Here is a 21,868-nt window from a genome sequence, read left to right as displayed (position 1 = left end):
TCATCTCAGTAACACAGTTTCATGGAAACTGGAGAAAAGACTGTCGTTCAACTGATACTCGAGGGTGGCCGGATTAAGGATAGTTTTTTACACTTATCTTGAACTATTAGCGAGTCTATTTTTGATTTTTTTGCGTCCAAGAATTCTCTCACATCTTCTGAAATCGGTCGGCAGACAAATCACAAAACCCCTCTAACATAACCAAGGTCAACCAAACCGATGGATTTTGTGTTAAGTTTATGGAAACGGAAACAGTATGTCTTTATCTTCCGTGTAACCTGATAGTAGATGTTTCATCTTTTATTTATTTTGAGATCGGAAACGGTGTGAAGTTACTGGTATGATAAGAGACTCGCTGATTGGCTCATATGCGAGATAACCCAACATTCCAAAATATCACGAGTCTTTGTCCCCATTTGATTGGTTTAGATGCGGAATGATCTCACACACTTAATAGCACTTACGATAGATCGTTCTGATTGGATTATCAGTGAAATATCCCGAGGAAAGAGGCCTTACACTCCAGTTCCGTTTTTAAACGGAAGTCTCCATTTAATGGAGAACTGTTTCTGTTCCTCGTTGTTTGTTTAAGTGAATCCAGTTATCTTCCATTTTGTGGTAAGCTTCTTTTAACTCGGAAATCTTGGTTAGGCTCTTTTCAACATCGTCAATATGTTCCAGCAATTGCTTAAAGTCCCTCCTCGCCAGCTGAAAATCCTTCCCACTAACATCTCGTTGCTTCCCTGCAAAAAGGTACGCAATAAGTAATTGACCAGTACGCTCCATCCCAGACCCACATGTTAAGAAACGGACTTAAATCACCACTTCTCTATATTCACCCCCACAGGAGGTGGAGATGTTGAGAAGTTCTCCATTAAGGCGTCCCAGGTGAGTGCAGTCATAAATCAAAGAAATAAAAAAATTTACTCCAGATGGTTACAAGTAATCTCTGGCATAAAAATCAGGTTGAGGTTACCTGAGGTCACCTAAGGAAATAGCATATTGTTGGTCTTAACAAAGTAGGTTTCAAAAACTGTTACCATTTTTGAATGTGAAGGTTCGCCTTTTCCGCTGGTGAATAAGTTCCCAAACCAAACCCAAGACAAACAAAACAGCCAGAACTATGGACAAAGTGTATATGGCGAAGCGAAATGCTGGCTCATCTGAACCGAATAGGTTCAGTTGGGTTGTCCATTGGCTTCTTTCTCCTTTGTACTATGGAAAGAATAATCATGGTAGACAAGATGAAACAATTAAGACAAATGAATATTTTTGTGGGGGTCTTATACCAGCTGGTACATCAACCGTTTTCCAAAAAAATTTAAAATTACAATATATACTAGTTATTGATTACACTATACATAACATGTTATAGCAAATAGCGATAATTAAACACACATATCTATTTATATAATTTACTTTTTGTCTTCCCTCTCTTTTCTTATCTTGAAGCACTAAAAAATATGCCTACCTATCAATTTTTGGATTTCGGGCTTTTCACTATGGGGATTGAATATTTCATGAATATTTCATTTTGTGACATTTTGTTCACTCTTATCAGATGCTCATTTTCAAGGAATAGGGCGTTTCTTTTCTCCTTTCTTGAGGTTTTTATAAGGCCTTATAGTAGCTACTGACCTGTTTCTAAGGCGGGTTTGTGATTGCTCAATCGTAAAACGTTTGTTTAAGTTACTCTGTGACGGGTGTCGGTAACCTGGCGGAAGGTAATCCTCACATTTGTAATTTTCTATAGTTTATAATTTTCGATATATTCTCATTTAATATTTTCGTTAGCATCTCTTCTAATGTCGTTATTCATTTCACTCATCCAGTGTTGGAGTTCGATATCCTTAAGCCTTTGCCTCATTGTGTCTACAATTCCTGAGTCCATATAATGTGCTTTTATCCAAAGATCTCCTAGCCCTATCTGGTCTAATGTGCCTCTAATTTTTTTTTTGCTCCAGAAAGCTTTATTTTCATTCCATTTTACATCATCGTATGTTATTTGTGATAATTTATTTTCCAAGAACTTGTGATTTTCCAGCTGGAAATCTGATAGGGTGTCTAATGCCCAGAAATTGGAAAATCAACTTGAAAAGTTGTTTAAAAATATATTTACTATGAAAATCCGACCGATTTTCGTAAAACGATGATTATCATGGCTTATTATCATGGCTTATACTTACGTTAACTGCTTGACCTCTCATGTGTTTTTGTACGTATGGGTAAATCCACTTTTGATCTCGCTGAACTTCCTTTTCAATACACCATTTTAGACAACGGTTGTAATCCACCATGTATAACCCGATATGAAACGGAAACTCCAGGATTGTGACTTGCTCGAACATTTTGGTATCGATGTCCCCTTTATTGAAGATGTACGTTGCAGTAAATACGTCTAACAGCACTCCTTCCACCTCTTTACGGCGGAGTCCCGTGAGAAGTTCTTCAAGGTCGCCATACTCTGCGTCAAAAAAGAAAATTCGTGTTTGTGAAAAAATTCTTGACTTTGGTTTATATACCGGGGAAATAACAACAATACCTAGTGATACAATTGCTAGAAGATAAGTGTATACGAGGAGTTTACTTTGCAAAATACCATAGTGTTGTTTTATTTTTATACCACAAAGCAGTACAACGTTACCTTTAAAAATAGTAGTTTAGTTCTGCGTTGGTTGAGTCCTAAAATCTAAATTTCATTTGTTTTATATGAAGTATATGCTTTAGAGCTGTGATTCCTAATTCGAAGAAAAATACTGTAAAAATGTAAGTTCTCAGTCCACACATATTGTAGTTATCTTTTTGAGAAGCATTGTCGAACTTCAGCCAAAAACGTACTTTTAGCTTTTTGTGTGATAAAGCGGGTGCAATCTGAAGCTAATCTGGCCATAGGTTAACATCAACTTTGACGCACAAAATATTTCTATTACAATAATTATATCATCGACCGTTTGGACGATGTTTAAATTTTTAAACCCATTTGTCGTAATAAGAGTATTATGTGACCTGAGCGCCAATTGTATTTAATTTGGATTTAAGCATGCCGCGATTCACGAGACTTTTTTGCAGTGAAAATGAACAGTCCCTGTTCGTATTGAAAGTTATCTTAGGTTTATGTCTGAACCGGCCCACTCGGAAGAGTATATAATACGGCAGTTCACACCAACTAATGATTGCAGGCCACTGATATGAGATGCTTTAGGAAACTGCTTGGCATCTCATACAGAGATCACATCACTAACGATGCAGTCAGAGACAGAATCAGCCAATTCATTGGGCCCTATGATGATATCTTAACCACAGTAAAGAAACGCAAGTTAAAGTGGCTTGGGCATGTATCAAGATCATCAGGGCTTGCCAAGACGATTTTACAAGGAACAGTGCAAGGAGGGAGAAGAAGGGGCCGACAAAAGAAGCGTTGGGAGAACAATATCGCTGAAAGGGCAGGGTTCAAGTTTTGTAAGGCCTAAAGAGAAGCTGAAAACAAAATAAAATGGAGGGAGAGAGATGCAACGTCCGTGGCGCCTCAACGGTCATTGACTACAGGATAGGTGCAGGTGCAGTTCACACGAAAACGATACGAACTCTTCGTTTAACTCTCGTTGGCGCTGGACGTAGTTCGTCATCAATATTGCCATCGTGACTTGAACGAATCTCCGCTGAAGGTAGATGCGCGTGCAACTCATTTTTGGAAATAAACCTGCGATCGGCAAAGGCTACATTTTCGTGGTGTGAGCTGGCGTGCAAAAAGTAGCCTCTGTTGATCTCAGGGTATCTAGAAATATACTCAACTTGTCTGTAATAATCATCGCACCTTGTAATAAACCGTGTCGCAATTTGTAATTAAAAATCTGTCGTAATTTGCTGCCCATCGCACCTTAATAAACTAAGATGTCGCAATTTGTAATAACTGTCCATTGCACTTTGTAAAAAACTAAGCTGTCGCAGTTCGTAATAATTCCGTTGCACTTTGTAATAAACTAAGCTGTCACAATCTGTAACAATTCCGCCGCACTTTAAAATAAACTAAGCTGTCACAATCTGTAACAATTCCGCCGCACTTTGTAATAAACTAAGCTGTCACAATTTGTAACAAATCCTTCTTACTTTGCAATAAACCGTGCTGTCACAATTTGAAATAATTCCATCGCACTTTGTAATAAATTAAGCTGTCACAATCTGTAAAAATTCCATCGCACTTTGAATAAAGTAAGCTGTCACAATTTGTAACAATTCCATCGCCCTTTGTAATAAAATGTGCTATCGCAATTTGTAATAATTCCATCGCACTTTGTAATAAACTGAGCTGTCGCAGTTTGTAACAATTCCATCGCACTTTGAATAAACTAAGCTGTCACAATTTTTAACAATGCCGTCGCACTTTGTAATAAACTAAGCTGTCACAATTTGTAACTATTCCATCGCACTTTGTAATAGACTGCGAGCAGTCTCTTATTTTTCTTTGCAAAGTTACTGCACGCAAAACCTAAGCACGCAAGCGGCGAAGCCCCTTGCCGCGAGAAACAAGGGCGTCTTTTCTCGTCTCGTTTGCAATCGCGCTGGATGAGATCAAGAACTAGACGGATTTTAAGAGAAAAGGCGGACTGCAAGCAGCCTAACTTTGTAATAAATTGTGCTGTCACAATTTGTTACAATTCCATCGCACTTCGTAATAAAATGAGCTGTCACAATTGGTAACAATTCCGTCGCACTTTGTCATGAACTTTTTGGGATTAATTCAACTTACTCAGGTTAATATTGATAACTTTTCAAAAACATGAATGGTATCCTATAATCAAAGCTGAAACGTACAAAAAGTGCTTATATCTCCTTCCTTTAAGTTTACGGAATAAAACAAAGAAATCTGTAAAACTCTTGCTGAGTGATACAAGATTTTTTTTCTGGACTCGGAACAATGATAAGAAGAAAAATCACCGCCACCAGCTGTTGGGTTTTTTAAGTTATGTTGGTTAGCTTTTTAGAGCATGTTAAACCGCAATACCGCTCTTTTAATAGATTACTATTAGTCTTTCAAAAACAGCAACAAACAACACGCAGACACGGTAATTTTTGTGAATGGTTGGACAATGAAAACGGAAAAGAAAATACATTGACAAGGCGACATGTCACGATAATTTTCATGTCTTGAAGCGAATCCTCATGGCAACACTACAATAAATCCCAATAAATTTATTACAGACTCAAGCAGACTGCGATGGACAGTTATTACTAATTGCGACTGCTTTTTTATTACTAACTGCGACAGCCTTTTTATTACAAAGTGCGACAAGGTTTATTATAAATTGCGACAGCTGTTACAAAGTGCGATAATTATTACAAATTGCGATAGCACAAACACTTTGTCTAGTATCAGGTCTATCTGGTCTAGTATTGTAATTATGCACCTCTGATCCCTATTTAATAAAACTACTCATAAGCACTATGGGGAGTGGCGTAGCCGTTTACAATTTTGTGCATCGCGTCGCCCACTAGCAGTCCATCTATTCTTCACTGAATAAGGGAGGATTTCCACTGCCGCGTAATGTTTTACTTTCGTACGCACCTCAATTCTATGCGCGTAAATAAAATAGAAGCAATGTATGAAGTGTCGCGAGTAAATGTAAAAATTATGCCAGGTTCTAATTGATACGCACGTAAAAATTACGCGACAGTGTAAATGCACCCTAAAAGGTTAGTTTTGATGATGCTTTAGTTCTTACCCTTAACGATTACTCCTTGCTTTATTCCTTCTATGTATCCTGGACTGTTGGTTAAAACACCAAGCTATAACAAGAAAAATTGAAAATAACTGCTTTACATCTTGAGAATCACAGTTTCGTGGGCATACAAAACCAAAAGAAGTATGTGCAGTGCGAACTGGTCAGCGTAGTTTATCTAGGAGATATGTTAAACGGCCCTTGTTCTTTCTTGGTGGTCATCTGACAAATAAATTGATAAATAAAATAATTATTTAACAAAGATGGATGTGGTCGATGCATAACTGAGTTCTGCGATCGAATGTTATGGGCGTCCTACTAAGTTTTCCGATACTTTGTGTGCTGGTAGTTCATAGGTTTGCTTCCACCGTTAATCTGTGATGTGTGTTTGGGGAATTTTGCATCAAACATCAGGGTCACCCAACGACAATTTTTTTGAGATCTAGAATTTTCGGAACATTTGTTGTAAAATTTCTCGCTTGCCTGCCTCTCCTAGGATTTTCGAACATCTAAATAATGGTATAATTGCCTATTTTTAACGGATTTTTACCCTAAAAAGGTCACCTAGAATTTTCGGGAGCCTTTTTTTTGGCTGAAATTTTCGAAAAGGTAAGTTGTGATCGCTATAATTTTCGGATCACTAGACAATCAGCTAGGAAATCCGAACAGATGAAAAATTTTTAGGGGATGAAAATATGCCTACATCTATCGTTTAAATACTAAAATACGTTAAACAATGCTATGTTTAAGTGGTTTGAACTATATTCTCGTTGGGTGCCCCTGAAACATTGGCCTGGCCAATACATCTGTGAGCTATGTGACATAATTTGCGGATAATACATTGTACTGCATGTTTCCTGTGTGAGTTGTGTCGGAAACTTTGCATCGACTGCATTGAGGATATGGATAGGTATCGACGATCTGCCTGTACAGTTAATCTGAGAGGCGTATGGTCGGTAAAACGTGCCTGAATCGTTCCTTCGAGAGACATACGGAAGGTCTTGTGCGTCTAAGAAATGCCTTCATGACCATGCCATGAGGGGTGCCTGGACTGTATACCTTCATGATCCACCTGTCAGGCATGTCTCCGGAAGTGTGCATTGGGAAAATTAATGCCTGTATTATTGGAACTGTTTCATTCACTGGTGATAAACTGATGTTTCCCCCAAGACAGGTTTGGGTTCTGGATTCCATCCCGTGGATTTCGGACTCCAGGTACTCAATTCCATATCTTTGTCAGTGGAACTTGGATACCGGATTCCTGTAGCTCTGTATTCCGGATTCCAAAACCCAGGATTGTGGATTCCACAAGCAAAAATTTCCCGGATTCCGAAATTCGGATTGACTTACATACATGGGGCAATGATGTGAAGAGACGTTTGCATCGATGTCATGTCTGCACGATAAATCCGTTAGACAAGAGATCGAACGTGTGCATAGTAAACATTTTGTGGTCGAAATTAGATAAAACAATATTGGTGTCCTTACCTCAGTGTTAACAATTTTTCTGTGGTCAGTCACAATTCCTGAAGTTAGAGCTGTCGTCATCGTTGCAGTTAGATATGCCATTACAGCAACACCAGTAAACATCCATAAAGTACTCAGAAGACGGGCTAAGAAGGACTTTGGTGCTTTATCGCCATACCTTAGGAAAGAAAACAACGATTAAAAGATATCTACAACCAGAAGTGGTAACAGCCACCTGTACCAAAAGTTAATGAAAGACCAAAAGCCGAAGATTTCAACCCACCATAGGGAATCTCTTCGAAGAGAACCAATTGAGAGTCTTCTGCCACCTCCCTACACCAGAGGCCATAGTTAGTAGAGGGGACCTCTACTAACTATACAGAGGCTTATCTTATATAATTAGAATTAAACAAATCCAAAGGCGTACAGGGGACCTCTACTAACTATACAGAGACTTATCTTATATAATTAGAATTAAACAAATCCAAAGCAGGGGCACCCAACGAGAATATAGTTCAAAACCACTTAAACATAGCATTGATGAACGTATTTTAGTATTTAAACGGTAGATATAGGCATATTTGTATTCCCTAAAAAGTTTCCATCTGTGCGGATTTCCTAGCTGAAAGTCCAGTGATCCGAAAATTATAGGGATAAAAACTTACCTTTTCGAAAATTTCAGCCAGAAAAAAGGCTCCCGAAAAGTCTAGGTGACCTTTTTAAGGTGAAAATCCGTTAAAAACGGGCACTTATACAATTTTTTAGATGTTCGAAAATCCTAGGAGAGGCAGGCAAGGAAGAAATTTTACAACAAATGTTCCGAAAATTCTAGATTTCAAATCGTCTTCCGAACAGATATTTTCCGAAAATCGACGTTGGGTGCCCCTGCCAAAGGCGTACTGATCTTCGGTTGGTGAAGAACAAAGGCGACTTCTTGTAAAAGACCTCTTCATTAAGCGTTAGACAACGAGAAAGACTACGTCGAGCGCAAGTCACTTGACCTCATTGTTCTCTTTAAGTATTTCGGCATGCACAAATTCTTAGTTTTTGTGACGTTTCCAAACGGTCCGAACATGATTGTATTTTTGACCGCGCTTTCCCTTATCTTCTAAAATGAAAAACAAAAGAACTGTATCATTCATTCACTCTTCTAACTTTAAGAGGCTGTCTCAGTAAAAACCGCCCAATCAATTTCAAAAACTAATTTTCCCTGAAACTCTGGCAAGTGAAAGGCTTTATCGAGACTATAACTAAAATAGGTTTGCTTTGATTCACAATAATTTTCTGTCCGCGCTGGGGGGCGCTGAGTCAGTTTTCTCTCGCCACGGCCAGTTTGCACGTCTTAAAAATTGAAAATTAGGAATTTTTTGCGGCGCTGTCAAATGTTTGATTTGCAACATATACCAATAAATTTTATATCTACTTATAGGTAAACACCTCTAGTTTTTCCTAAAAGTAATAGTTATTTGCTAAATATAGCTGCAAAGACGAAATCAAGAAAAATATGACCCCAACTATTTGCCTTGGAGCCAAAGGCCAAAAGTGACCCAGGTTTAAAAGCTTATTTCTGAAGTTTGGGACCTAGTTGAAAGCTCTAGACTAAACAGATGAAAAGATAGATCATCTGTTGTTAAGAATGTATAAAAACCCATGTACGATTTTCAGTATTTTAAAAGTTATGGCCGTTTGTATCAATGCATATGCGAGCTAATGCGATATTTTCAGCTCTAGCGTAACGGATCTATCTCAAGCAGATTTTGTCAAAAGTACGGCTTACCTAATTCATTGCTGGTACTGACTCACAAATCGAGCCCTTTTCTAATCCCTGAGATGCCAGATTCCATAAAATTCCAGTAATTGTGCTTTAGAAACTGCTGGTATGCGGCCATATTTGAATGCCATGCTAACAAAATCCGAAGCTCAAAACAGGTGAAACTGTGTCACGTTTCGAGTTGAATAGCTCGGTAAAACAACTGTCCAGAGGTGAAAGTTTGCCCAAGAATCAGAATATCAACCAAGCAGTTTTCGTTTTGGGTCAGAAAATTGAGATTTAAGAACTACAACCTCTGAAAACCTGCCATTCAACCGCGATACCGGTTGACACGTAAAAAGTAGATATATGGAACACCGGAAGTGCGGAAATCCGGATTATCCGGAAGTCGGCAAATCTGAAATCAATGAGAAACCGAAGCCAATTAAAAAAAAAAAAACCAAACAGAGATAGTCTTCTTGACGCTGAGACATGCACTCTTAGAATGTTCAACCTTACAAACAAGCATGCCGTAAACTGTTTACTAAACTATTTTACTAATTAAACATGGCTTTAGGATCGATTGCGTTCGGCAAATAGGCTCCGTAAGAAACAGTAAATGTCATTGACCTGTCACAAACATGCGATTTGCGCTAACACATTACACCTCTGACTAATACTTCACATAAGTGCATGAGTGTAACTAAATGTCGTGGATCGTGGGTAGTGGGTAGAGGTCTTGGGTCGTGGGTGTGGGTCGTGGGTGTGGGTGTGGGTAAATGTCGTGGGTAAAAAGAAATTCTTCCAAACAAAGTAAAAAATTAAAAATTAATTGGCAAAAAGTTGTAAAATTCATGGCACGAAAATCTCAGCGTACATACCAGTCATATTCCCCTTCCCCGCGGTCAGCAAAGTTAATAAGCTAATCCTTTAGTACAAACGGACACTAAAAAGGCATTACGGTGAAAAATCACCGAAAGAAACTCTTTACACAATGTAAACCTGAAGCAGGCTATAGAAAATCTGGAGACTGAACTGCTTTTTCTCAAAGATGTCAACATTCGTGACTGAAACGTCCTTTCAGTTTAAGGAATGGTATGTCTAATCGTTACAGCAAAGACTTGGTACGCAAAACAAAACAAAACAAAACGTGAAAATTGTATTTCCGTACGGCAATAAAATTTACATACAGTTTCGCCTTAACTTGAAAGGTTGGGAATGATGGTGGTTCCTTCGTAAGGTAAGAGACCTAAAACTTCTTTAAGGGCCTGTTTACATGGAGGTTGGGGACCCCAGGTAAGTGAGGTAACCCGCTTAGGTGGGGTAAAACAATAACCCTCCTTTACATGCAACCTTACAACCCGCCATCCCGGGGTGCACTTTCTCAAGATTATTGAATGGTCGCTCAGCGAGTAAACAAGAAATATGCTGGCAAACCACGTGTTTTGGAGATTGATGCTCTTCAACACTCACTCGCTGCTCTTGCTGCAACCTTCAGTGCTGTGGCTTTCTAATGATTCCTCTAGTAATGATGCAAAACCACCGCCAAAGTGAATTTTGCGCGAATTTGATGTATCACGAATCAGACCCCGGCTAGGCGGGTTACCCCACCTTGAACGTTTACATGGCAAAATTTGACTCAGGCTGAGAGGGTAACCCGGTCTGGTAGACGGGCTACCCGCCTTGGCGGGTCACCCCACCTATCATGTAAACGTGATCAAATTAAAATGCGAGATCATATGGACAGGCGGGTTACCCCACCTAAGCGGCTTACCTCACCTACCTGGGGTCCCCCACCTCCATGTAAACAGGCCCTAAGAAAGACCTCTATCCAAAGCTATGAAATACCTCAAAATCGTCCTTTTTCCATCCCCTTTCTCACCTTGATGGCATTCCATCGTGTTAAAAAATCTCAGCTGATCATTGAAATTGTAGATCGAATAAAGATTAGGGAGACTCCTTCACTAATATTGGAGCATTTAGCTGTGACAAAATTTTCTGTCATAACTTTTTCGTTTTTAGAGCGATGGCTGCAAAACTTTGCAAAGAATCATTCGGCAATAGTACGAAATATTCTGATTTCATTGATGGTAAATATTTTTGGAGAAATTAGCGCTTAAAAGGACCCTAGTGTTCAAAGAAAATCACGTCTAGTAAAAAATTTTGCTGATATCACTTTTACTGAAATTTCTGGTATCGGCTTTCATTGTCATAATTAATATGCCGGAGAAATTGTCGTTCGCCCCCCCTGGGAGAGGTGCGAATTCCTCGCAGAACTGCCACTCGTGCTCATTTTGTAGTCATAAACAAAGGTGCTGGACAGTTCTATCTGAGCTCTGATACGAGGTAGCGTCCAATCTCAAAACCTTTTTCCTGAGTTGCAAGCAACGAACAGCAGTAAAAGTCGTTGAGGATGCATTGCAATACATCAAAATATATGCAGCAGGAGTTTGAGCCAAAACCGACAAGGGATATTTTTAAAATGTCGAGAACAAGTCATTCAATATCAGAGCAAGGTTTGGACCAATTCATAGTGCTTCCAAAACTAAAAAGTACTTTTTAAAGAATATCACGATAGGTAATCGGCTTTTGCTTTCAGAATTACCAAACATTGAATTTACTTGTCCCGAAAATTCAAACTGGCGGCTCCTTCTACCTGATAGTAACTTATTTTTGAAATTCCAAAATAATTTCACAGCTGAATTTTCGGCGACTTTTAGTTACGGACTTCTGCTCCAACGATTTTTCTGAAATTCCTCTGGCATATTTATTATATCAATTAAAGCCTATCCCGGAAATTTCAGTAAAAATATCGGCAATTTTTTTTATTAGACGCGATTTTCTTTGAACAGAAGGGTCCTTTTAAGCCCTAATTTAGCAAAATATATTTACCATCAATGAAATCGGAATATTTCGTATTAGTATATACTAAAACAGTGGATAGTGTTTTTCGCGAGCTCTGATTGGCTACTCAATCAGTGAATATCAGGCATATTCACTGATTAACCTCCAGTTCCTCCGAGCGAGCGACGCCAAACTCTCGTAGGTTGCGAGCAAAATGCTTTCCCCGGTTTGCTGCCGTAACAAACTAAGAAATTTTACAACTAATCAAGCAAGCTATTTCCGAAATACATGAAGAAGGTGACGAAGTTCGGTTTGGAAGTTTTAACAGGTAAAGCTTTGTCTTTTTGACTTGAATTTATCGATAAAACCGGTGAAAAAGTTTTTGGTTACAAATGCAAATTAAACTTAAGTCTTGCGTATACTATATTTAGTTGACTTGTTCATAAATAACTTAAAACTAAAAACTAATCTTTTTTACAGAATTATTTTAAATACAAAATTTTAAATACAGAATTATTTTAAATACAAACAGAATTCACAACTCCTTTAGAAGAAACTTCCCTGCAAGAGCTAAACAAACGCCTTCAAAAGTTTTATTTGTCGCTAAGAAAAAGCGACGACCGCCGCCGTTCGGTCATCGCATCGCCGTTCGGTCACCAGCAATTTCCATTCAGCGATTCAGAGTTGTCTCATAATTTCTGCAAATTGCAGGTGTTATTTACCTCTGTTTCGGTTATTTCGCGGCGATAGTTCAGGTATGGATAAATCTTCATCGGCAACATGCTTTTTATACAGTGATGTTGTGAAAGGGTAGCCAAGTCCCACGTAGCTAAGGAAATATCAGGAAGAGGACGAAGATGCCGTGACAAAAAAGGCAATTAAGGAGTTTGAGATTTTCGATTCATAAATATTTTACAATGTACTTTTCTTTTTTTTTTCCTTCAAATACTTTACTTTACCATTTTTTCTACACTTTTTTTACCCACGACATTTACCCACACCCACACCCACGACCCACACCCACGACCCACACCCAAGACCCACGACCTCCACCCACGACCCACGACGCACGACATTTAGCTACACTCCACATAAGTTGGCTATATACGAAACTGAGTGTGGCGAGATCTAGGAGACCAAGCCAGCTTGTTTGTCTGGGTTTTTTAGTATGGAGGCCCTTGAAAATCTTACCGGCCGGTGAGCAAACCGATCATTACCTATAGTGGAGAGAAAAGGGTTTGAGCAAATGGGGGAAGGCCTTCTTCAAATTTTACTGACCTTCCTCCTTGTGTAGCGCATTTCATTTTTTCTTATTCTCTTCCCATCTTATTCCGTCCCTTTGACTATTTTTACGATCGGAGGTTGTCCTTTTCCTAAACTTCACAAATTGCTGGAGAGGGGAAAATCTTTTGTTAAATCAGGGGAAATCGTCAAGGCTCGTGAACAAGGTATTCGTTTTAGTCACGGGTCATTTAGGAGCAGCAAACTTTTGACATAGGACTTTAATTTTCCGTTTTGGGGCAGTGGGCAGTGGGTAACCGCCTAAAGGCTAGTTTTCACTAGCGACGGAGTCGGAGTCGGAGTAGTAATCAGAAGCGTAGAGCTTATGATCTAGTGAAAACAGCGTTCTGACTGCGCTTACGACTCCGTCGCTTACGTTCCACTTATGATCTAGTGAAAACTAGATTGTCGGAGTCGGAAGCAGAAGCAGAAGAACCAAACCAATCACAAAGCGAGGGAACGTGCATTGTGATGGTTTACTCTTCCGCTTCTGCTTCCGACTCCGACAATCTGGTTTTCACTACATCATAAGCGGGACCTAAGCGACAGAGTCGTAAACGGAGTCGGAAAAAATGGAAACGTTCTGATTCTTCTGATTCCATCGTGCTTATGACTCTGCTTACGACTCCGATTTTTGATTTCACTAGGCCATAGGCGTTCTTACGACTCCAGTTACGACTCCGACTCCGACTCCGTCGCTAGTGAAAACCAGCCTAGGCATCGAGTAAAAGAATAAATATAGCAGCAAACGTTGCCTATATGGACTTGCCAATGCTACCCTGCAATTTTTTTTAAGGTAGCACTTTATTTTTTAGAGGAAAAGGCCCTCAAAGGATCAGTGAATGGTCGAATAACGAAGAATATTACGTTATCCGCGTACATAAAACAGCTATTTGTTCCAAAACCTTAAGACCAATATTTAGACCCAATGGTGGCACTAGGGGCAAGTCCTTATTAGTTACGCCTTTCACAGCAAAAACTATTTTAAAAAGGGAAATCGGTATTGGTATTTCATTGGTGTTTGTATGATAAATAGAACATTACATGGCCGCTTGGAGATATGAAATTTCTCTTCTCGTTTTGAAAAAATATATTACACTCGTTCGCTGTGCTCACTTGTGAAATATTTTTCATGACTCGAAGAGAAATTTCGTATCTCGGCGGGGCCATGTAATATCCTCTAATTATAATAAAATAAATAAATAAGGACAATGGATATTCTCTAAAGCGCGTAGCGTGAATATGTAAATCGTACGGAAAAAGTTCAAATATGGAGAAGTGGTAATTTACACTTAATGAAGGAGAGGATAAAATTAAGAGATTTGGATGACCGCAGAGAAGAAGCACTAATTAGAAGTAACCTTTAAGGTGGATCATTGAAAAGTGTAGACGCGCTGTAGGCCAATGTGCGTTTCTCAGAATTGCTATGTGGGTATGGCAGCTTTAAAAGGTCATAAAGAAAGGCTCTTAATCTAAGATGGCTTAAAGGTCCACGTGAAACGGAGAGGGGTTGAGATTTATTTTTGAGGCATTTGGGAGCACAACTTCCCTGTATTTAATAAAATCAAAAACGGAGGTTCACTGTAGTTTTGACAATAAGGAAATAGACGCCTTGTCACAAATTATGTGTGATACAACCAGTTCCATTTAGCATTTAATTCTTCACTCCCTTGAAAGTATATTTCTTCACATGTTCATATTTTAGAATTCTGTACTCTGTTCTACACGTAAATAATCAATCGCCATCAATTCGCGTAAAATTGCGATGATCTATACTCAATCTACACACTCGATCAGCTCCACGACTGTGATCTACTACACAGTTCCTAGACTCTCGTGTAAAGTTCAGTTCTCAGATCACTTGACCAGTTTTCCCGCCACAATGACGCAATAATTTTCTCACACGCCTGAGAGAAGACGGTGGAAGGAGCACACGAACTGGGACATAACAGAAGATGGTGGAGCAGTTACCCCAGGCAGCAGAGCAATAAGTAAAGTAGTTGTTAGCACAAGAGTTATAAAAATGTAAAGAAGAGTCAAAATTAAAATACGTTTAATACGAAGAAGGAGAGAAAGTCTGCTGCTGATAATGGAGCAGTTTGCCGATTCTACGTGGCCAAGAATAGCGCTCAGACACTTTGTTTTAGGATTAGCTACAATGTTCGTCCAGAAATTTAATTTTCCAAGCCAAAATGAAACCTGCTTAGTTGATTTTATGGGTCTAGGATGAACTCTCACCTCTGGACGGTTGTTTTACCGAGCTGTTTATCGCGAAACGTGACTCAGTTTTTATCTCCTTGGAGCTTCGGATTTTTAGCATGTTATTCAAATAAAGCCGCGAATCAGCGGTTTCTAGGCCCGGTTCAGACACCGTACTTTTCTTGAGCCGGACCTAATAAATTGAATTAATTACGTGAAAAGTTCGGCGTCTGAATCAATTAGGAACGCCTGTTTCAATTTGGAACTGCTCAGCCGTTCTTTCCGCCTAGACAGGCCGGGAATTTTGGCTTTGGAGCGACTTTAGAACGGCTTTGATTCAGACACCAAGAAGAAGCCCTAAAACACGGCAGCAGCGATCTCTGTTTTTTTTTTTTTCTTACTTGGCTTCGGTTTCTGATTGATTTCAGATTTGCCGACTTCCGGATAATCCGGATTTCCGCACTTCCGGTGTTCCATATTTCCAGCTTTTCGCATCTCCGCTTTCTTAAGCGGCTTTTCTATATCAACCTGTGTTTGACCTTGAAGGTTCGGTCGAACGGAAGGTTTTCAGAGGTTGTAGTTCTTAAATCTCAATTTTCTGACCCAAAACGAAAACTGCTTGGTTGATATTCTGATTCTTGGGCAAACTTTCACCTCTGGACAGTTGTTTTACCGAGCTATTCAACTAGAAACGGGACACAGTTTCACCTGTTTTGAGCTTCGGATTTTGTTACCATAGCATTCAAATATGGCGGCATACCAGCAGTTTCTAAAGCACATTTACTCGAATTTTATGGAATCCGGCATCTCAGGGATTAGAATATGGCTCGATTTGCCACGAATGAATTAGGTAAGCTGTACTTTTGACAAAATCTGCTTGAGATAGATCAGTTACGCTAGAGCTGAAAATATCGCATTAGCTCGCACATGCGTTGATCCAAACGACCATAACTTTTAAAATACTGAAATCGTACATGGGTTTTTATTAATTTTTAACAATAGATGATCTATCTTTTCGTCTGTTTGGTCTGGAGCTTTCAAGCACTTACCCGGCCGTTATCATGGCAAGAAAGGCCCACCAAATTGCCTCCAGGTAACTCCGCAAAATGCTTCGAGGAAATTCCTCACCGGCGTTTGACCCGCAGTCCTGAAGTAAAATACTTTAGTTGACGTAATCATGTTTCATTTGTCATGAACAAATTTATGCTTATTTACAACGACAAGAGAGGATAAAGCTTTATCCTCCCTTGACAGCGAGTGTTCGTTGTGAGGGTTTTACAAAAGACAAGCCGCTGAAAGAACACAATCCAGTTACTGCTCATGCACAAAACTTGATTTGATGATAGGATGTCGCGAATTCAAAAGATGAAGTGTTAGAATGGGTTCAAAAATGGCATATTTGCCAACCAGTAGCCTTGCGAAGACGCGAGGCTGCGAGGCAGCATCCAGGGCAGAATGAATCTCGACGCGATGTAACATAAGGTAGTGTAAGTTAACTTTTATGACGTAATGCAGAACAGAAAATGCATTGTTTCCGAGCGAAGACGTGATACAGGACAGAGAATCCACGTGTGCGTGTTTGTGAGTCCCGTGCTTATCCTGTCTTCAACCAATCGTCGGGTGGATTCATCTGCAACATACTCGTATAGCTGTTGCATTTGCCCGCTGGAGTTTTTTATTGTTTTTAGGCATAAAAACAATAACAATTCCAGCGGGCAAATGCGACAACTATACACGTATGTTGCAAATGAATACACCTGTCATTTAAAGCCGATTGTCGACCCCCCGTCCATCCTCGTGGTGTTTTTTATCGACGAAAGGTCAGCAAAAGGTACGTATGCTGCTTTTATCCTCAGACTTTATCCTCGTTTTTGGATTTTATTTTTATTTATGCATTTGGAACTTCTAAGGTCTAGAATGTGAGTAAATATTAATAGACCTACCACAAGTCGACCTCGCAAGTTTCACAAAAAAAGCCGTGAAGCGCGCGAGCGGAGCGAATTATAGGGAGCAAAGCGGTCGAGGGAGAAAGAGTCGCAACACTGTCTTTGGCTCACACGCGAGCGGCGTTGCAGTCTGGCGGTGAAAATCTTGCTTGCTACTTCCTCTTTTTCTTCTTCCTATTCTTCTTTTTTTTCCTTTTACGAGTACATGACGTCCGCGCGTGGGCAAAACCGACATTCGAAATTCCAATTCCATTCTGAAAGTGTCTCCAATTTGTTAGGTCACGCTTATCAATTCTTGGACATGTCTGTCAAACCCTCTGTAGATTACGTTCGTTTGTTTGATTTTTGTATTTTTTCATTTCGTTGACTTAAAAACTGTTTAGAATCGCAGAGATAAGTGCTAAGTAACATTTTTCAAAGTTTTTTTCTTAGTCCTTCCAGTGTTCAAGCAGCATTATGGTATTCCAATCTGAGGGAAGAAAGCGGTTACATTTAACAGCGGACAAGAAAAAAAAACCTCCGTGTTAGACAGTTTCAATTACGATATGCAAATATTATTTTTGATTCTAGTTTTTAGTCTTAAGACCTTTTTTTCGCTGTATATATAACGTTTTAGATTTTGGATTTTAATTTTTTTTCTCTTTTACTTTGGGGAGTCTTTTATATAGATATCCCCTTTCCAGAGATTTTTTGTTTTGTTTTCTATCTCTTGAATAAATTAAAGAATTGTATTGTATCGTATTTTATTTTATTGTATCGTATTGTATTGTATATATCTATCAATTTTGCCTTACTGCTAGCGAAGATGAATATTTAAGGCTATCACCTGTTATAAATTTGGAATGGCACGTTGATCTTACTTTCATCATCCATGAGGATAGAATTTTATTTGATATTTTTAAAGGTTCCGCCCGTGAGAAGGCGATTGGTCCTTCAAGTGATATTTGTCTTCCCTTTTTTCTCGCTTGTATCTATCCATGGTAACACTCAAGAAATGCTTTTTTGAGGAGCTTAAAACCCCTCTCCTTATTCTCTCTTGAGTTATACAAGATATGTCCACATCATGTCTAAAACCGCAAGCGGACCCCTGTACATGGGAAGTTGAATGATTTGCTACTTCGCCTTTCGCAATCATGATATAATTGTTGAAAACTGCAAGAATGACGATCGTAGAATTACTGCATGTTACTTAACTGTAAGAAATTACAAAGCCCTTGTAAGAGTTCTTGTATGCATGTGTACTAAACGTGTACTCAACTCAACTTTTTGGCAGCTGATTGAAATATGTATGAGGAAAAGTTAAACAGAGATAGAGCGATGTTCACAAACTTTTCTCTTTTGCATAAAATATACGATGTTTTGACAGGCGGAGGAGCTTAAAACGTTTATCATTAAATGAAGAAATATGATATGTACACCGCCTGAAAAGTAGGTTTACATTAACTAATACGCGCAGTATGATCCCGGGAGCGTATGATACCTAAACACGATTCATTTTACTTAATAATTGCCTTTATCCTTAATGCAAGGTTTCAAAAGGGACAATTTATTTCCGCTAATTTTACATTGAATAGGCGAGACAAGCAACACATTAGGAAAACAACTTTATTTGCTCATTCCAACCAATTTACAATTGGAGTCTAGAAAAGAAAGGAAAATGACGTTTAAGCCAGTGATAACTCATTTTCATTGAAAGTGGCCTTTAGAAAGTTTTGTAGCTCATGGCAATGGTAACGTTACGTCAGCTTCTTTAGCTAGTATTTATTTTCGTTAAGAGCTCCACTTCAGTTCACGGTGATCGAAACTGAAGGATGACTACCAACTTAAGTTCGAGTTTCTTTCTCTGCGCAAGAATAGAGTCGAAATTAAACAGGACATCGAATATTTCAATAATTAATAACATGTTTCTTCCTTTTTTTCAGTTTATTACAAACATGGTGTATGGTAGATAGCAACAAAATAGGAACACATTTCCTAACCATGGTCGAAACATCCGCTTTCCTTCTTTGTTTTGGTTGTTTTGTTGTTTCGTTGTCTCTACAAAGGTGCGTTTCGTTTAATCCTATGGCATTTAAATGCAAATGATATGTCAAAAGATGTGGGTATTTAGAGCTTCTTATAATAATTGAGGTCATCCTGCGTGCTTTCTAGAAACTCCTTGGCTACTTTGATCATAGACTTTGGACTTTGATAGTAGTTAAGGGAAGGTCAGGTAACGCGCGCAATTGCAGTACTTATGCTCATGAATTTTCCAATAATGCTTCTTCGCGTTAGCGATTGGCAGTTTTCCTTGAAATTGTCCAAATTCGCCAATGGTGTATTTACATAGTAAAAGTCAATCATGTGGATTTTTAATTAAACACATTTTGAAGGAACAGAGTGTGCTTTAGTTTATCCCAACGTAGACTCCTGCTTGTCTTAGAAATGGAAAATTAAAGTAAATTCAAGGCATTTGTCATGAGAAATCGTTGGTGTGTGTGTGTGTGTGTGTTTTTTTTTTCAAGGCAGGTTCCTAAAGTAAAATTGAGGGTTTTCAAACTGCCTGTTACAAAATAACGACATCCAAAATAAATAAACTAAACATACTTTTCTAGAGTTATCCAAGTTTGACGATTTGGTTGTAGTATAAGACGAATTATTTTTGAAGTTACGTTCAGTAGATAAAGGATGTGCATAGAATGCGTGTAGTTTGAAACATTTCCTATTTTAAGAATTTGGAATGGGAGCTGACCACTTGGCAAACTTGACAACCAAGAACTTGAGATAGCTACGAGCCATACTATTCATGATATCACATTAAAAAAACTTTTTCTCCAGTTAAAGTGACGACTAAATGGATTTCAGCTCGATAACACCGATTTCATATTAAAAACCATACAATGACCCCGCAATCGATTGCTTTATTTTCATTTGTACTGTAAGATGTTTCTTTGCTTTCTTCCGTCTTTTTATCGTCCGTTTTCACCTTTTGACACCTGAGATTAGGGCCTTAAAATAAAGTCGTTTTTACTTGGGCGTTAGGAAGCTTTTGATAACAAGTGCGAGCCATTCTTGCGTGGAGCTACGAGCCGTTGGATTTGCCTATTTTTCGCAGTCTTTCTCTGCTGTTTAAACTTGGGTTACTGATATACTACTTGGCATCATTACCTCTTTAAATTCTTGATCTTTCATTTCCCCGATCCATTCTCTACAGTGGTTCATTTTATCGTTTTTTCTCGAAGAAACCGAATTATGAGGTCAATCAAACGCCTCACTCGTCGATCTATAAATCATACAAAGCTTCAGTTTTTTCCTCCTCCAGATTCAGTTAAATAAATTTGAATCTACATTGTTTATTCTATTACCCAACTGAACTTCACCTTGTTCTTTTACATTAGTGTAAGACAAAAAGCGCCTACAGTGGACACAATTGGATGTTTTAAATTTGGAGTTCAACAGGATCTTGGTATTATTGTTAAAGCGGCTTAGGTCAGAAGTTTGAAATTTCATTTACATAAAACAAAACATGTCTACTTACCAATACCCAAATTAGAATTCCAAATATCGCATTTAGCAGCAGAGCGAGTACTATGACTGTCCATATTTGAGAAAACTCTTTAATCACATTCCATCTCGCCTTGTTGACCAACAATTCGCGATTCTTCAAAACAGCTATGCCCGGCGAACTTACTATATCTTGGAAGCGAACTTTGTGAAAGTTGTCGCTCATTACATGGGAACTAAGCACTGGAAACACTAGGTCAAATCCAGACTTCATCTTCATGCATTCTGTTAGTTCCTTTGCATTTTCTACTTGATGCCGACTGTAGTTTAATTTGGAGCTTAAGTTTTCGCACCATTTGTAAGGGGGCTTACGGTTGCAGTCATTTTTACATTTACTAAGTAAAAATTCGATTGCCTCGTTGAAGGCCCCAGAAATGTTTCCAGTATCATCATCTTTAAATAAGTAAGGTGGACTATTGAGCCAACAAACTTTGAGCTGATGACATCTTGGAGACGACACTGTTGGTTTGGATAGTGACTGACTGGAGTCAGGAGTTGAGGTGGAAGTCACAGACGAGTTACTTGAGTTGTGGCTTAGTGAAGATGAAGAGGGCGATAGAGCATCCACTGGACCAAGTACAAACAAAACTAAGAGAGAAACTAACGCCAGCCTTATCTCCATTTTGTTGAATTGTAATTCAGCTCAATCATTACTCTCTTATTTTAGCCTTATTTTTATGCACCAAGTGCTTCCGTAGACGGGAAGCTTGTTTTTCGCAATATATGTAATTCGTCTGTAGTTAATTATATAAACCTTGCCAAAATTCAGGGGCCCCCAACGAAGGTGTTCCGCAAAATATCTGTTCCGCATTGGAAATTCAGCTGGCTGGCAAGATATTTATTTTCATAGACTTCGGCTGGGAATTACCAACATTTCAAGTTCAGCTGGCTGGAACAGAAGGAAATACAGGGAGACTGGACAAGAAACTGGTACATAACAATGTATAACATATGGGAGGTAGCCTGCGTAGCAAGCGTTTCCAATCGAGTTATTGCGCGAAAGTTAGAGCGGAAGCGAAAAACAAAAAGCCGTAAAAATTGAAAAATTTTAACCGTGAGCCGTAAATAGGGTAAAAAGAGTTAACCGTTAAAAAAATTTGATAATTTGAGGAACGTGCTAA

At 38.8% G+C, this 21,868-nt stretch overlaps 1 protein-coding gene across 1 annotated transcript; it reads right to left on the bottom strand.

Annotated features, from left to right (window-relative positions):
- Positions 1-552: 552 nt before the first annotated feature.
- LOC140923935 (uncharacterized) lies at positions 553-21,369 on the bottom strand. Its single transcript, XM_073373951.1, has 7 exons — positions 20,722-21,369; positions 16,308-16,405; positions 7,206-7,362; positions 5,721-5,784; positions 2,187-2,464; positions 1,041-1,215; positions 553-743 (listed from the first exon to the last, which is right to left on the bottom strand). The coding sequence occupies exons 1-7, from the start codon at positions 21,367-21,369 to the stop codon at positions 553-555; spliced, it is 1,611 nt and encodes a 536-aa protein (XP_073230052.1).
- Positions 21,370-21,868: the final 499 nt, after the last annotated feature.

Source organism: Porites lutea, chromosome 14 (genome assembly GCF_958299795.1).
Source record: "Porites lutea chromosome 14, jaPorLute2.1, whole genome shotgun sequence".
Taxonomy (NCBI): Eukaryota; Metazoa; Cnidaria; class Anthozoa; order Scleractinia; family Poritidae; genus Porites; species Porites lutea.
The sequence above is the reverse complement of the archived record's forward strand: the minus strand, read 5'-3'. Positions and strand labels throughout refer to the sequence as shown.

Excerpts from the sequence above, each read along its gene's own strand:
- LOC140923935 (XM_073373951.1), bottom strand. The coding sequence starts at position 21,369 with ATGGAGATAAGGCTGGCGTTAGTTTCTCTCTTAGTTTTGTTTGTACTT. Across the intron at positions 16,406-20,721 it reads GAATTCTAATTTGGGTATTG|GACTGCGGGTCAAACGCCGG; the intron begins GTAAGTAGACAT and ends ATTTTACTTCAG. Across the intron at positions 5,785-7,205 it reads GAAAAATTGTTAACACTGAG|CTTGGTGTTTTAACCAACAG; the intron begins GTAAGGACACCA and ends TTCTTGTTATAG.